This window comes from Mirounga leonina, unplaced genomic scaffold (assembly GCF_011800145.1).
Source record: "Mirounga leonina isolate KUSES-001 unplaced genomic scaffold, KU_Mleo_1.0 Mir_125, whole genome shotgun sequence".
NCBI classification, from domain to species: domain Eukaryota; kingdom Metazoa; phylum Chordata; class Mammalia; order Carnivora; family Phocidae; genus Mirounga; species Mirounga leonina.
Window position 1 is genome coordinate 67,130,713 of NW_023270305.1, and position 17,206 is coordinate 67,147,918.

General features: G+C 36.2%; 2 protein-coding genes across 5 annotated transcripts in view; one reads left to right on the plus strand and one right to left on the minus strand.

Annotated features, from left to right (window-relative positions):
* The window catches only part of CAMKMT (calmodulin-lysine N-methyltransferase), a 375,160-nt gene that overhangs the window by 334,313 nt on the left and 23,641 nt on the right, over window positions 1-17,206 (minus strand). The gene's annotated exons all lie outside the window — the stretch shown is intronic.
* Window positions 12,173-12,783, plus strand: LOC118008183 (transcription factor BTF3-like). The gene has a single exon (XM_035001656.1). It carries the CDS (start codon window positions 12,173-12,175, stop codon window positions 12,659-12,661), a length of 489 nt encoding a protein of 162 aa, XP_034857547.1. The 3' UTR covers window positions 12,662-12,783.

Consider the following 17,206-nt stretch of genomic DNA (forward strand, 5'->3'; position numbering starts at 1 on the left):
ATCCCAGAAATCCAACCCAGAAGCCAAGACTTCTCCACCAAGAAGTGACAGAACATGGCTTGCAGTCAGATGTTTTAGCTTCAATCCTAAATTTTGGTCTCCTCTTTCTGTTGTTTCTACTGTACCAGTTCCTGTCCTAGGTACTTAACTCCTAAATTTTATTTTACACAAATTTGCACTTATTTTAAATATAGCGCCATTTCATTCTCTTATTTCAAGTGCCCTTAAGGATTAGTCAGTACATCATTCTTAGAAACCTTTAATGAATCTACCTCTCACTTCTCCCCCAGGCTTCGATAACAATTAACATTTATCTCTTTTATTGTATTCATTACAATGCACTGTAATCTCTGGTTTTCTTGCCCATGGGCCCTTTAAGAACAGAGTCCCTTAAGGTCAAGATCTTATCCATCCTGTATCCACTACACACTGCACATTATAAATGCTATTGTATAAATCAACATAATATATATCATATTGTATAAACAATGTATTAATTATATACAATTTCAGAGCAGAGAATATGCCTTAAAATTATTTTTTTTCCTTTCGATACACAGTCAAGCACTTACTGATTCATTAAAAAAGGATCTGTTATACATCTGTTTCTTTAGGATTGAATTGCTAGAAAAGAAATAGTAAAGCAGAAAATGTAATGGGACAGTAAGGAAAGTGGTCTCTATCTCAATCGTTACTTCACAGAGCAATTCATCAAACATCACCAAAAATTCAATTTTTCTATCCCTATCTTTTTAAAACAATATGTTTTTAACTTTATTTTTTTTTGCTTTTTTGAATTTTAATTCTAGTATAGTTAACATACAGTGTTGTATTAGTTTCAGGTGTACAATTTATTGATTCAACAATTCCATACATCACCCAGTGCTCATCACAAGTGAACTTCTTAATCCCCATCACCTATTTCACCCATCCCCCACCCACCTCCTTTCTGGTAACCATCAGTTTTTTCTCTATAATTAAAAGTCCACTTCTTGGCTTGTCTCTCTTTTTTTTTCTTTTGCTCATTTGTTTCTTAAATTCCACATATGAGTGAAATCATATATTTGTCTTTCCCTGACTGATTTATTTCACTTAGCATTATACCCTCTAGCTCCATCCATGTCATTGCAAATGGCAAGATTTCATTTTTTATGACCGAATAGTATCACATTGTGTGTATATATATATCCCACCTTATCTTTATCTATTCATCTATCAATGGACATGGGCTGCTTTCATAATTTGGCTATTGTAAATAACACTGCTATAAGCTTAGGGGTGCATGTATCCCTTTAAATTACTGTTTTTGGATTTTTTGAGTAAATAGTCAGTAGTGCAATTACTAGATTGTAGGATAGTTCTATTTTTAACTTTTTGAGGAACCTTCATACTGTTTTCCACAGTAGCTGCACCAGTTTGCATTCCCACCAACAGAGCAAGAGGGTTCCTTTTTCTCCATATCCTTGCCAACATCCATTGTTTGTTGTTTCTTATTTTAGCCATTCTGACAGATATAAGGTAGTACCTCCTTGTAGTTTGTTTTTGAAAGAGACAGAGAGAGCGGGGGGGGGGGGGGGGGGGGGGGGGGGGTGGAAGCAGAGAGAGAGAGAATCTTAAGCAGGCTCTATGCTCAGTGTGGAGCCTGACCATGCAGGCTCAATCCCACAACCCTGAGATCATGATCTGAGCTGAAATCAAGAGTCGGACGCCTAACCAACTGAGCCACCCAGGCACCCCTCTCATTCCAGTTCTGATTTGCATTTCTCTGATGATGAGTGATGTTGAACATCTTTTCCTGTATCTGTTGGCCATCTGTATGTTTTCCTTGGAGAAATGTCTGTTCATTTCTCCTGCCTATTTTTTAATTGGATTGTTTTTTGGGTGTTGGTTTGTATAAGCTCTTCATAGATTTTGGATACTAACCCTTTATCAGATATGTCATTTGCAAATATCTTCTCCCATTCAGTAGGTTGCCTTTTATTTATTTATTTTTTTAAAGATTATATTTATTTGAGAGAGAGAGAGGCAGACAGAGAATGCAAGCAGGGGGACGACCAAAGGGAGAAGGGAGAGGGACAAGGAGACTCCACACTGAGCACGGGGCCCCACGCGGGGCCCGATCCCACAACCCAAAGATCACGACCTGAGCCAAAACCAAGAGTCAGACACTTAACTGACTGAGCCACTCAGGCACCCCGGTAGTAGGTTGCCTTTTAGTTTTGTGAATTGTTTCCTTCATTGTGCAGAACATTTTTATTCTGATGTAGTCCCAACAGCTTATTTTTGCCTTTATTTCCCTTGCCTCAGGAGACATATCTAGAAAAATGTCGCTACAGCTGATGTCAGAGACATTACTGCCTGTGCTCTCTTCTAGCACTTTTATGGTCTCAAGTCTCACATTTAACTAAAACAATGTTTTTATATAGACATCACATTCAATGCTGTTCCTCTCATTTGAATGTCTGAAACCTCTTTTATTGCACAACCTCTCAAGTTATAAACATAGGTAAAACAAATGAGGGCTCAGGAGAAGGCACATTAAAATGTTAATAAGATGAAAAATGTATTTTTCAACTGATCAAGGTTTTGAGATTACGTTTTTTATTGTAATAGGTAGTATTCCCTTGACCTCGCTCATAAAGCTCCAACTTAAAGATGCAATATACCTATGTAAAAGGCAACAAAATTACATGTTCTTGGTCAGTTAAAATGGCAATAATTTTGCAGCTTATCTGCCATTTGGGGGTGGTCTCAATTCCCAGTGGCCTAGGGTCACTAAATGCCAAAAATAATTTGGGGGTACATCAAAAACTAATGATGTAATGTATGGTGATTAACAACAATAAAAAATAATTTGGGGTGATTATTTACAAATTAATTCACAGGGAAAAGATATATATGTATTCTTTAAAACCAGAAGACATGGGAACTTGAGATCAGAATTACTCAACATCATCTATTTCCATCTTTTAGTTCTGTGTTGAACAATGTTTGGCCTCTATATCTTAAAAGGATTTTATTATTTATAGCCTTCAAGTGAACCTAACTGGCACAGAGAGCAGAAGGAGCTAGGTCCCAATAACTCACTGGGTTTTAATTCAATGTTTGGGCAAAGTATGCCCTAGAGAAGCTATATGCAGTCCAAGTCTTTAAGCACATCCAAGCTATCCCCAGGAGCTATTTTACTGTTTAAGTTTTGTTTTACAAACAATTGTATTTTTCTTTTCTGTTTATCCTTCCCTTTCTCTCTCCCCTTCCACCCCCACACCCAAACCATACCATTTTATCTTTTTCTCAGTAGATACTAACTTCTACATTTGGAAAGTGCCCCCTGGCTCATCTTAACATACCCAGACTGGTTATATGACCAACTGCCTACCACAGAAAGCCAGATTTCACAGGTATAGTTATTGAGTCAGCAAATGGTTATTTTAAGTCCACTAAGGCTTCAGGCACTGTTTCAGACTGAGGATGCAGCTCAGAGAAAGCTCCTGTTCTCATGAGCTTCCTTTCAGCAGAGAGATCCAGGTATTAAACAAAGAAATAAGAAGGTAATAACAGGAAACAACGAATGCTATGAATAAAATAAGCAACATAAAGTGCTAGAGATTTGAGAAATGTGGGTATAACAGGGTAATTAGGGATGACCTCTCTAAGAAGGTGAAAACTTGAGTCCTAAATGATGAAATGGTGCCACCCACCAGAAAAACTGAGAAAAGACACAATGAACAGAAATGGAAGATTCTCAAAGTTAGTGTAGTGTGTTTGAGGAATAAAAGACACTCATCTGTATGACCACAGTTAAATTGTCAAAATCAGAAATAAACACCGACACAATACTACCCTCTAATCCACAAACCCCATTCAAATTTCTCTGATCATCTCTATCATGTTCCTTATAGGTCCAGGATCCACTCCATAATCACACATTACACTTAGTTATGTTTCTTTTTTCTCCTTCAATCTAGAACAGTTCTAGCTTTCCCTATTCCATGATCTTAACATTTTGGGAAAGTACAGTCCGGTTAACTTGGTAAAATGTCCTCCAGTTTGATTTTCCCCATGATTTGTCATTTTTGGAAGGATTACCACAGAAGCAATGCTGTGTTCTGTCAATGCATCATATTAGGAGGCATATGATGTTAATTTTAATACTTGGTTAAGGTTTTCCTTAAAGCTTTTCCTAATGTAAAGCTAATTATACTCATGTTGTATTTATCAAGTAGTTAGTGTTTTGTGGAGATGTTCTGAGATTAAGTTAATATCTTCTTCCTCATTCCTTTTATTCCTCATACTTGTTTTAGTATCCACTGATAATTCATGCCTTAATGGGTTATTACTACGATAGTTACCCAATGGTAATTTTCCAATTCCATCATTCTTTCCAGATCAGTGGTTGTCAAATGAGGATGAGGGATGCAATTTTGCCTCCTCATTACAATTTGGCAATGCCTGAAGACATTTTTGCATTTCACAACTAGAGGTTGGGGTTAGGAGGGATGCTACTATCTAGAAGGTAGAGGTCAAGGATAATGCTAAACATCCTACAATGCACAGGACAGTTCCTCTCCCACTCAAAAGAACTCTCTTGCCCAAAATGTGATTAGTGCCAAGGTTCTAGATTACTAAATGACATGCAGAATTTTCTCTCTCATTTATATATTTATTAATATTAGTATGGAATCATGGAGTCCTATTTTACTGAAAGGGTTACAACATTTATTTTGATACTCAAATTGTCTCAAAATTGGTCAGTGGTAACTCTTCAAACCTGTTATTATGTCCTTTGAGCATGTGTCAATTACTGTTTGAGGACTTCTTACTTTATGAAGTAAAATACCCAGTGCTAGCAGTCAGCCATTTCTTCAAAGATCCCTGGTTCTTTTTAGTGGAGAGTATTTAGAAACCAAGGTCTGGGTGCTAGGTGTGATCACTGCTATCATACCCAGACCAAGCAGGAAATACACACACTCACACACACACACACCCATACCTACCTAGCAAAGCAATGAGACCAGGCCGCTACCTCTAATTCTAACTCAACACCACAGTTTGTTTTAGCCTTCCCCCTTTCCATATTTGTAATTCCCTTTGTTGACATTGAGAAACTGAGCTCCCATTATCCTCAGTGTATTTGCTTATCTCCATCCCTTGATGATAATCAATTTCTCAGCTATAAAGCAGAAAACTTAACTCCAGATGTACCCACCCACTACCCTCTCACCTCCCAGTCTCTGCACATATTTGAACCTAAACCTTGACTCCGACAAAAGGGAAGGGAGAAATGGGTAGGAAGAAAGGCTAGTTAGAAAGTCTGGCCCCGAACATGCCACTTATATCCCCACTCCTACTACTAGTTGAAAACTTGACCCCAAAGGAGGGTAAGGAGAAAGATGAACCAGATTCTATTTTTTTCTGCTCTTTTTTTTTTCGTTTATTATGTTATGTTAATCACCATACATTACATCATTAGTTTTTGATGTAGTGTTCCATGATTCATTGTTTGCATATAACACCCAGTGCTCCATGCAGAACGTGCCCTCTTTAATACCCATCACCAGGCGAACCCATCCCCCACCCCCCTCCCCTCTAGAACCCTCAGTTTGTTTCTCAGAGTCCATAGCCTCTCGTGGTTCGTCTCCCCCTCCGATTTCCCCCCCCTTCATTTTTCCCTTCCTATTATCTTTTTTTTTAAACATATAATGTATTATTTGTTTCAGAGGTATAGGTCTGTGATTCAACAGTCTTACACAATTCACAGTGCTCACCATAGCACATACCCTCCCCAATGTCTAGACATTGGGCAGATTCTATTTTTTTTTAAAAAGATTTTATTTATTTATTTGTCAGAAAAAGAGAGAGAGCGCACAAGCAGGGGTAGCTGCAGGCAGAGGGAGAAGCAGGCTCCCCCCTGAGCAAGGAGCCCGATGCAGAACTCGATCCCAGGACCCTGGGATCGTGACCTGAGCCAAAGGCAGACGCTTAACCACTGAGCCACCCAGGAGTCCCATGAGCCGGATTCTAAAACAAGTGCCATGTACTCCATGTAGGTACAAGTCCTGCCTATATCTAGTATATAGAATTTTATGCTTCTCAAAATGAAAAACATTAAGCTGGCTTTTATATAACATATATGACATATAATTTATATGTATAAGTTTATATATAATATGATTTATAGTTTATAACAAAAATGGTATTAAACCACTTAAAAGAATCTGCTGTGAAACAAAGCCAGATAATTAACTTGAAAAATATGGTCAAAATTAGTGTGCTATTTCTAAACGGTATGTGAGAAACTTCTGGAAAAATTTGTTCCACAGATCATAATGTAAAATCGGTGTGTTCCACTTAAGTAGATAGAAATGATAAATAATAGCATAGGAATAAAATCATAATTTAACGGGAAAAAGCATTTATAAGAATTTCCCTGGGAAATTTACAATTAAAAAAAGAAAAAAAAAGATACCAAAAAAACTGTGCTAAACGCGCACGCACACACACACACACACACACACAGATGTGACATTAAAGAGAAATTCAATGGTGACAATTCTAAAATAATATATGTAAGTTGAGACTATCTGTAAGCATTTAAATGGTTATACCTCTTATAATAAATGAAACTAATTATAATCCCAAACTCACCATTTACTAGAGAACAATTTAAACAATGGATTCTATATAAGTTTCCCTTTTAAATAATGACAAGTTTTTTTAAAGACTTAACTAAATTTAATCCTTAAAAGGCAGGATGACAAAAAAGTGCTTGGCTAGGAACTTTCAGTGCAATGCTCTAATTAAAAGCAGGAAATATAATTAGAGGCATACTAAATCATAAAGCAAAATGCCCAATTATCAAGAGAAACTTAAATTCTATTACCGCTTAGTATCCTTCCAATACATTTCTTTTTGCCTAAGTTAGCCAGAGTCAGGTTTTTTTGCTCGCAATCAAAGAAGCTTAAGGGATACAACTAGGTACCCTAGTTCTAAGTTAAATGTGGCCTCTTGAAAATGGGACATCTTTATTTATGAAATTTTTATTTATGAATTTATGAATCTTTATTTATGAAATGGATTAGTTCAAAACCATAACGAAAAAAGCTTTAATTTTAGGCACAGTCAGATGGGGAGGTGGGGGGGGGGGAGGGCTACTGAGTTAATATAGAAAAAGCTAAAGTCTTCTTTCTAATTATCACCAGGTAATTTCTGTTGGAAATTTGGGAATAGAGTCAGCATTCGATATATATTGCATATACATGAGTATCAATTCATTTGTTTTTCTTTCTGAAGGCAAACTGTGATCTAATGCATCATTTGGTTTCCTATGCACATCACTTTCCACTTTTAAAACTTAAAAAATGAGTTTTTATTATCATGGATGAACTGAAACTCGGTTTGAAAGTATTTTTATGTTTATTTTAAAAATCTTTACTACGTTTCCCCCAAAAGTAACACACACTTGAAACAAATCAAACAATACAAAGTATAATAGAGGAAAGGTTAATTTTTCCTGTACCTTATCCCCTCAAGTCCCACTTTCCTAAAATAACCAATTCTGATAATTTGCTATATATGCACAGCTTTTGGAATATTACCACAGTTTCTTTTTATAAAAATGAAATGACATTACACACGTTACTAAATGCACTTAACAATACATCTCGGACATCCCTCTGGAGTATATAGCATATAACTCAATTCATCCTTTTTAATCATTGCATCCTAATCCATTGTATAGATACACTGTAATTTATCCAATAATTCCATTACTGATGGTAACAGACTCATCAGACTGTTTCCAATCCAAATAATGCTGTAATCAACATCCATGTACATGTGGCCTGATGTACTAGAGGACAGATATCAAAAAGTGGGATTGCTAGGTTGCAAGGAATAAAAAATGATACTTCATTTTCTTAAAAAACCTTGTATATGTAAAAGGTTTTATAGACACAAAAATAAAGAGAATAGGAAATAATGAACTCCCATTTACCCATTATTTAACAGTTGTCAAATTTTAATGTTCTGTTTTCCCCTTATCTGTGAAATTTAAACAAGTCCCATTTTAAAAGTTTTGTCTCCATGAATGGCTCTGAAGTTTATTAAAATCCTTTTTGGACCATTAGTTACATAGTAACCACCAGCATTTGTAGCTTCTTTAATATTGTACATAACAACTTAAAAAAAAGTCACCCATAATATTCACTTCCTCCCTCTACTAAGCTCTTCGCAATAGAGAAACAGCAGAATCAAAGCATCTCAAGATAGTAGAAAAAGACACTAGGAAAGATCATCCTAAAAGCATGAAAAGACCTTGAAAAGGAAAATATCAGGCAGGCATAGAGGTATACTAAGTGACAGAGGCAACAAAGAGAAAGAAAGGAATAACATTAAGTAGATTTTTAAAAGCTAGCATTAGCTGGTAGGGAAAGTACTTAAGGGATTGCTGGTGGTCCGAGTGGGAAATTTAAGCAAAGAAAGAGCAATTCATGAGGAACAGGACATGCTATTTGAATGTATTTTAGAACTAGCTGCTTAAAATATATTGCACTGATGATCAGAAAGCTAGGAGAATAGCCACTTAGCGCTCAGCCAGCAAAAGATATTTGGAGGGAAAAACATTACCAATGTGTAACAAAATATTTATTTTGTTTCTCTTCAAATATAAGTAACATCCCTACTAAAGAAAAACAATATAAAATATGTGTATAGGTACACATATAATGCAGAAGGGATACTACACCTAAATGTGTTCCTCGAAAAATAGCATGTAAAGAAAATTTAAATGCACTAGAGACAAGGGCTATTTAAAGGAATCCTAAAGTAAATTATTTTGTACGGTGAACATTTTATAAAATAATTATATCCTAATTTATTTAAAGTGTGGTTCACCTTTTTAGAATATTAAATTCCCTAATCCACAAAGCATGTATTGATTGTTCACTATATGCCAGGCATTGTACATAATAGAACAAAACATCACTCCTGCTCTCTAGGAGCTTACAATCTAGTGAGTGATTTAGACACAACTAGAGTACAATGTGATATGTTTCAATGGTATATTTTCTCATTTAAGTCTGCAGGTAAACACAAGAAGGGACCACCAAACTGTAGCTTAGGAGAGGCAGGAAAGGATTTATAAAGCAAGTGGCATATGAGTTGAATCTTGAAGGCTGAAGAGTAATTCAGAAATGAGGGAGAAAATAATTTCTACAACTTGTACAAAGCTTGGTGATTCATCTCAATACATTTAAGCTGGAAATACTTTTTTAGCATAGATTTGACAAGAACCATATGTGGTCTACTGACATGAAGTTTTAAAAATTTTATTCCATTTTAAGCTGTTAACAGCATTTATGTGAGATTGACGTGTGTCTGCATGTGTGTATACGTATATATGTTAAAAATGATGACTAAAGATGTTAGTAAGAATCCACATATTAGCTTCCATGCTCTTCCTAATACCACACCTACAACAAAATAAGTACATTTGAAAATAAAACAATGGTCCATAAATGCATGAAAAGATAACAGGAAAAAGCTGACTACTTAATCAGCACTGAGAAAAAGCCATTTCCAGCTCTGTGAATTGAGGTAAGAATGGGCTAAATAGAGGATCTGTTGGAAATATATTTACAAAACAGTTAGACCTTGAAATCTTATCTCCCACTCCAGACAACTGGGCAACTAACTCTGTCAGATATCTTCCAGTCTAGTCTCCAAAGAGTATAAATACTCTTAAAATAAGAGTCTCTGGACTGGACAGCATTAGCTCAGTAGAGGGTAGTGGGGGGTGAGGTAAAATATTGTTTAAAAGGGAGATGGAGTAACTGAATGTTGAGACTCTTCTTCCTACCCAACTCCTAACATGTTAGCTGCTAAGGTATACACACTCACCAAAGCAGTGGACTCAGAAGTGTTCTCTGGGAAACAGACCAGCTCAAAAGAAACACCTAAACATATAGACATCCAGGGTTCCCTAACAAACAGCTGGATCATCCCACAGTAAAACCCATAATCAACAAGCTAGGCTATCACAGTAGTACTCAATTAGTTGTGCAGTGTACAACTCTTAAAGATCACCAGATATTTGATGAAGGCCTCTATCATAAAAGACAGAGGCCAAAGAAAACAAATGGAAAAAGTAACTTGAAGGAAATGGAGAAAATAAAAAGAAAAAAAAAATTCCAGTAATATATTTAAAAAACTAAGAGAAACAATCAAGAAATATAAAAAGAATGCAATGGCAGGGGCGGGGAGGGCAACTAAGAAAAAAGGGTCATTAAAAAGGTATAAAAATTAGAAACGAAAAATTTAACAGGAAGGTTGAAAGATACAGTTATAGAAATAACCTTGAGAGTAAAGAAAAAAGATAAAAATATAGAAATACAAGATGAAAAGGTAATTTTGAGAACCTGTCCAAGAAAAAGAAGGTCCAGAAAGACATCAGCAAAAATAGAAGAAAGGACATCATTAAAGAAATAATTCAAGAAAATTTCCCAGAATTGAAAAAATATGACTTTCTAAACTCAAAGTGCCTACCAAATGTTCAACACAATATTTAAAAACAGAGCCACACCTAGGTATATCTTAAAAATTTAGAACACTGAAAATAGGAGAAGATTCTGTCAAATTCCAGAGAGAACAGATTTCATAAAAAGATATAGAATTAGAATAGCATTAAACTTCTCAAATGCAACACTTGAAGCTACAACACACTGCTGTATGATTGTGAAAAAGAAACTATTTTAAATTCTATCATTTTATATACAACCAAATTATCACAAGGTCTCAAAAAATTACTTCCCTTGGGGCACCTGGGTGGCTCAGTCGTTAAGCATCTGCCTTCAGCTCAGGTCATGGCCCCAGGGTCCTGGGATCGAGCCCCACATCGGGCTCCCTGCTCAGCGGGAAGCCTGCTTCTCCCTCTCCCACTCCCCCTACTTGTGTTCCTTCTCTCGCTGTGTCTCTCTGTCAAAAAAATAAATAAAATCTTAAAAAAAAAAAAATTACTTCCCTTACTTTCTCAGGAAGCTACTGGAGTTCATAATCCTCAAAATGATGGAGTAAACAAAAAGGGAGTCATGGGATTTTGGAAATAAGATCCAACAAAAAAGGGAGGTGAAGAAAATCCCCAGGATGATAGTGAAGGAAGATTTCGGGATGAAAGGTTTATAGCAGGCCTAGAGAGGAGACCAGGTCAGAACGCATCAAAAAAGACTTCTTAAACATGAAATTGATGGTCTACATATGGATAATTTTAACTGAAAATACATTAAGCTTTAAAAATATACAAATATTTTGTGTCCTGAGACAATATGTTCAACCATTAGATTTATATTTAACGTAGTTAGAGTTAGTCAAGCCATATTCTTGCCAATATTCTAAAAATTGTTATCAGGCTCAATTCTTCATTGATGAAGCAATGTAGTTCTTTTAAGTTATTTTAAAAAGATGTTTGCTGGTGAGATTTAAGACATAATTCACAGATCATCCAAGTACCTGGATGCATCAGACACTGAGATGTGTATCCATATTTTAACACACAGTAGTTTCTTCAACATGTTTTAAGAATGTTTTATTCCTTTGTGGTAGTTTAAAGTTGAGAAATCATTTGTGAATTGAAAATGCAGGACAGCACATAATAGGCACTTAATAAAAACACTTGTTGAGATTGCTTTTTCTTTTCCAATCTATAAACAAGAAGAGGCAAGTGAAGATAAAGTTAACTATATATTTTACATATACACACACCTGTACACACACACAACATACATTCACAAATATTTAAAATTTCTCCTATGGCTCTACATTAATTTTCAATTTCATTTTTTACCATATTTCACAATTTTAATTCAAATGGTTAAGTTTCAAAAATACGTTTTCTTAAAGGTACTGGCTGCGGACAAATACTGTAAATAGTATCAGCTTATTTTTTATTAAATAGAACAGAAATATTTTATAATAGTTGTTGCCATTCTTAGAAAGTATGGGTAAAAAATATTTCCCCAAAATGAATGATTAACCTGTTGAATTAAAAAAAGCTTATCTCCCTCTAGCTGCCATCTTGCGTCCCCGCGTGTGTGCTCCTAATCTCAGCTGGTCCGCCCAAGACTCCCTGAGCGCCAACCCTATTCCCCTCGCGCGGTCCCATTTCCGCTCCAACAAGATGAAAGAAACTATCATGAACCAGGAGAAACTCACCAAACTGCAAGCACAAGTGCGCTTTGGTGGGAAAGGAACTGCTCGCCGAAAGAAGAAGGTGGTTCATAGAACGGCTACAGCAGATGATAAAAAACTTCAGTTCTCCTTAAAGAAGTTAGGGGTAAACAATATCTCTGGTATTGAAGAAGTGAATATGTTCACAAACCAAGGAACAGTGATCCACTTTAACAACCCCAAAGTTCAGGCATCACTGGCAGCGAACACTTTCACCATTACAGGCCATGCTGAGACAAAGCAGCTGACAGAAATGCTACCCAGTATCTTAAACCAACTTGGTGCAGACAGTCTGACTAGTTTAAGAAGACTGGCTGAAGCTCTGCCCAAACAATCTGTGGATGGAAAAGCACCACTTGCTACCGGAGAGGATGATGATGATGAAGTTCCAGATCTTGTGGAGAATTTTGATGAAGCTTCCAAGAATGAAGCAAACTGAATTGAGTCAACTTCTGAAGAACATAAGACTTGAAGAAGTTACTGGGAGCTGCTATTTTATATGACTGCTTTTTAAAATTTTGTTCATGGATCTGATAAAATCTAGATCTCTAATATTTTTAAGCCCAAGCCCCTTGGACACTGCAGCTCTTTTCAGTTTTTGCTTATACACAATTCATTCTTTGCAGCTAGTTAAGCTGAAGAAGCCTGGGAATAAAGTTTGAAACAAGGTTAATAAAGTTCTTTGCCTAGGAAAAAAAAAAAAAAAAAAGACTTATCTCCATCACAGGAATAAAAGGCACAGTGTAATATAGTCAATGTTATTGTAATAGTGTTGCATGGTGACAGATGGTAGCTATACTTATGGTGAGTACGGCATAATGTATAAACTTGTAGGATCATTATTTTGTACACCTGAAACTAATGTAACATTGTATGTCAACTACACTCAAAATAATTAATTTTTTAAAAAGGCCTTTTGGAAAAGAAATTACAAGTATTTAATAAGCTTTGATAAACAAAATGACTAATCAGAATTGACTCTTCTTAAGTAGATAACTAGACAATCTGAAAAATATACAAAGATGCCTTAAAGTTCTCCAAATGTATAATACATAACAGAGGTTGCAAATTCACATGTCCATGGGTGGAGTGCTAAGAGGGCAAAATAGAGAATGTGCTCAGACCCAGATAATAATAACCATGTGAGCTGAGACTCAGACTGCTAGATCATTATGTTTCTTTAAGAGAAAATTCTATGTGAATTTTCCTATTTTCAAATCTTGGCAGTAATTCATTTTTTCTCATTTGCTAATCAAAATATTTATGTGTTCTGAATTCGACTTCTATAGCTGTGGAGCTTGTAGTATACATCCTCTAACACTGAGACCCAGATTTACCTCTCTGTTAGGCAGAATAGTGTATCAAATACAAATACACTTGTATAGAACGGATGGATTCGTGTGGATATGACTAAGGATTCAAATGATTCAATGCATACTTGTTGAATACCACTTGAGCCAGACCTTGTACAAGTCACTATGGTGGAATAAAGAAGTACAACTGGATACAAGTAATTAATGTAAGTTTCCAATCTTTCTCTCTTTGTCTTCTAAAAATGGGCATAAATAATTTATCATCCAAACGAGGACTTTTCTGGGAGTGAAAAGAGCTGGGTTAATAATTAGGCTAAGAATAACAGGTGTAAACTGGGACCATGCCAGACAAACCAGGCTGTACAGTCACCCAACCTAAGAGAAACTGGTCTGCTTCACTTTCCTCCCCTCTGCCTACCCCAGGCTCACACTGTCCAAGCAGGATCCTGTCTTGTCAGGCTAACTCTTCAGTACTGTGACAAATAATTAGAAGGAAATGGGGTAAAAAGGAAGATGAGAGTTGTCTTTTGATAGAAAGCATGAGAATTGTTTTCTAAGATTTTTTTGTTTTGTATTTAAGAGGTGCAGAACCAGCAGCAACATGGGATGGCAGCGGATGGGTGAGGGGAAAAAAGAAAAGAAAAATTGCTAAAGAATGCACCTTGCTTTCATGTCATTTAATCAAGAGGTAAAACACTCAAGTGACTTGAAAATCCTTTTGTTGATGGACTTAAGACTAACATCCTCTAAGACTGAACCAGAGAGGATATGGTTTTATGAATATTACAGAAGTATAAGACACCATCCCTGCAATCTGGGGGGGAGGGGGGTAAATTCAATTTTGGGAGAAAAAGATTAACAAAGAATACAATATAATACAAAATTGAGTGCTAAAGAATAACATATGCACCTGTAGGACTTGAGAGAGAGAGAGAGATCAAACAGAGCAATATGAATTGATCTCTCCCTTCTTATTGTTCTCATTTCTCCTTGAAAGGATCCAGGGGACAAGCACAAGCAGAGGAGTTGTGTTTTACATGAATATATGCTACTTCTCAATTGTACATAATGACAGTCCAACCAATTCCCATTAAATTCTGATTGTTTTGTCAAATATTAAAATAATTAAAATATTAAAATAAAATATTAAAATAAAACCAAAGTCCAGGATTAATCAAAATACTATTTTTCTTTCTTTGACTATCATATAATCAAAAAATGATACTTTATTTAAGTTGTAATTCTGGATTCCACCACATCTTACAGTCTGAAACTAAGGGACCCCTGGTAAATGGCAATGACACAGAAGTCTGGCCTCCAAAAACATGAATGGGCAAAAGCTTCAAACACACCATGAATTTACCACTAGGAGCAAAGACTCTACCTGATCCAGCATACTAGGACAAGCAGATCATGAGCATGTGGAGCATCTACAACACACAGGATGCATCCACTTGTTCCAGCTCATATACCCAGAATGATCTGAAACTTTTCCTTATTCCTTCCATGAACTATCCCCACCTCCCCAGGATAAAGCACAAATAGATTCAGGGATAGGAGTAGAAGGTGAAGGGTGAGAGGGAAAAACATGAGAAAGATGAGATACATATGCATAAACATTAATTCATTCAATCATCAAATAGTTTGTTCACATCAAGCATTCAGAGGGTAGCATAACACACATAGGCCATACAAGTGTCCAAATATCCATAATTCCCCCGTGGAAAGGCTGGCCACAAACCAAACAACTTTGCTAAAGACAAGAATATCCTTTCTGCCAAGCTTTTTGTGTGACATATATTTATGTTAAGCAATTCTTAAATATCACTATAGCCATAAGCTTGAGAAACGCATTGAGTACCTCAGAGAAAGGGCTATGTAAAAACATAAATCACTGGTACTACTGTATTATTGTGCAAAAAAGCAGCACTTCCCAAAGAGGAAAAAAAAAAAAAAACCCGATATAAAACAAAAGCCACATCAGGTTTCAGACTATTAAGAGAAAGTGCATTCTTTTGCCCGATTCTCACTCCCCAAATCCCCACTCCATTAGATTGTCAACTACCTCTCAGGAACTCTACAGAGCCCATTTCCAGTGACCTTTAATCAGTCTCCTCTGAGATACAATCCACTGGACAGAATTCTTTTCCATTTGCCAAAGTTATTTTCTAGCACTCCAAGTTACCACTTTTAGTTCCAATTCCCACCGTGAACTTTTAAAATTCATTTCTCACCACTTTGGGGAAATGCTACCTTCAAGAACTATAGAATAGTTATAAATTCCTGTGTAAAAACCTACTAAATATTAATTTTTAAGCAAGTTATCTGAGTATCAGTTTCCTCATCCCTTGCAAAGTTAAGAAGACTAAATGGGAATAATATTCACAAAGTTCCTGATAAATCCTATGGGGGGTGCAAAAAAAATGGCAGCTCTTTAAAAGAAGATGGAAAAAGAAGTACTACTCAGTATTTGCTCAGAGGGGAAAGGAAAAAATATTTGTTTGGCATGTATCTCTTCTGCTAAAACTTGGAGGCACCTAAATTAGGAACATTCCTTCAACTACTTAAAAGAGGGAAAAACTAGCAGGTTCATGGCAAAGATATGAACTACATTCCAGTGTTACTGCAGTGATTAAGCGTAACACATGTGATGAATCTACAAAGGATTATAGGGTTTATTTCACTCTTTTCTCATGATAGCAGCACCTCCTATTATCAAAGAGAATCATTCCCACTCTATAATTTTTTATTTCAAATGAAAAATTTTGAGTAGAGTCGACACACAATGTTCTATTACAACAGTGATTCAACGTGTTTCTCTGTTATGCTATGCTAACTACATGTGTAGCTCCCATCTGTCACCATACAACAATTTGACAGTATCATTGACTATATTCCCTATGCTATAACTGGAAGCCTGTATTTCCCACACCCCTTTATCCAATTTGCCCACCTCCTCACCCCCCCTTCCCTCTTCAACCACCAATTTGTTCTCTGTATTTATAGGTCTAATTCTGCTTTTTGTTTGTTCATTCACTTGTTTTGTTTTTTAGATTCATGTGAGTGAAATCATGTTCTTTGTCTTTCTCAGTCTGACTTATTTCACTTAGTATAATACCCTCCAGGTCCATCCATGCTGTCACAAATGGCAAGATCTCATCTTTCTTATGGCTGTGTAATATTCCATTGTGTATATATCACATCTTCCTTATCTATTTGTCTGTCAGTGGACACTTGGGTTGCTTCCATACCTTGGCTATTGTAAAAAATGCTGCAATAAACAAAGGGGTGCATATAGCTTTTCACATTAGTGTTTTCACTTTTTTTTTTTTTAAGATTTTATTTATTTATTTGACAGAGAGAGACACAGCGAGAGAGGGAACACAAGCAGGGGGAGTGGGAGAGGGGGAAGCAGGCTCCCCGCAGAGCAGGGAGCCTGATGCGGGGCTTGATGCCAGGATCCTGGGATCATGACCTGAGCCGAAGGCAGACGCTTAATGACTGAGCCACCCAGGCACCCCAGTGTTTTCACTTTCTTTGGGTAAATACTGAGTAGTAGAATTATTGGATCATATGGTATTTCTATTTTTAATTTTTTGAGGAAACTCTATATTGTTTTCCACAGTGGCTATACCAGTTTATGTTCCCACCAAAAATGCACAAGGGTTCCT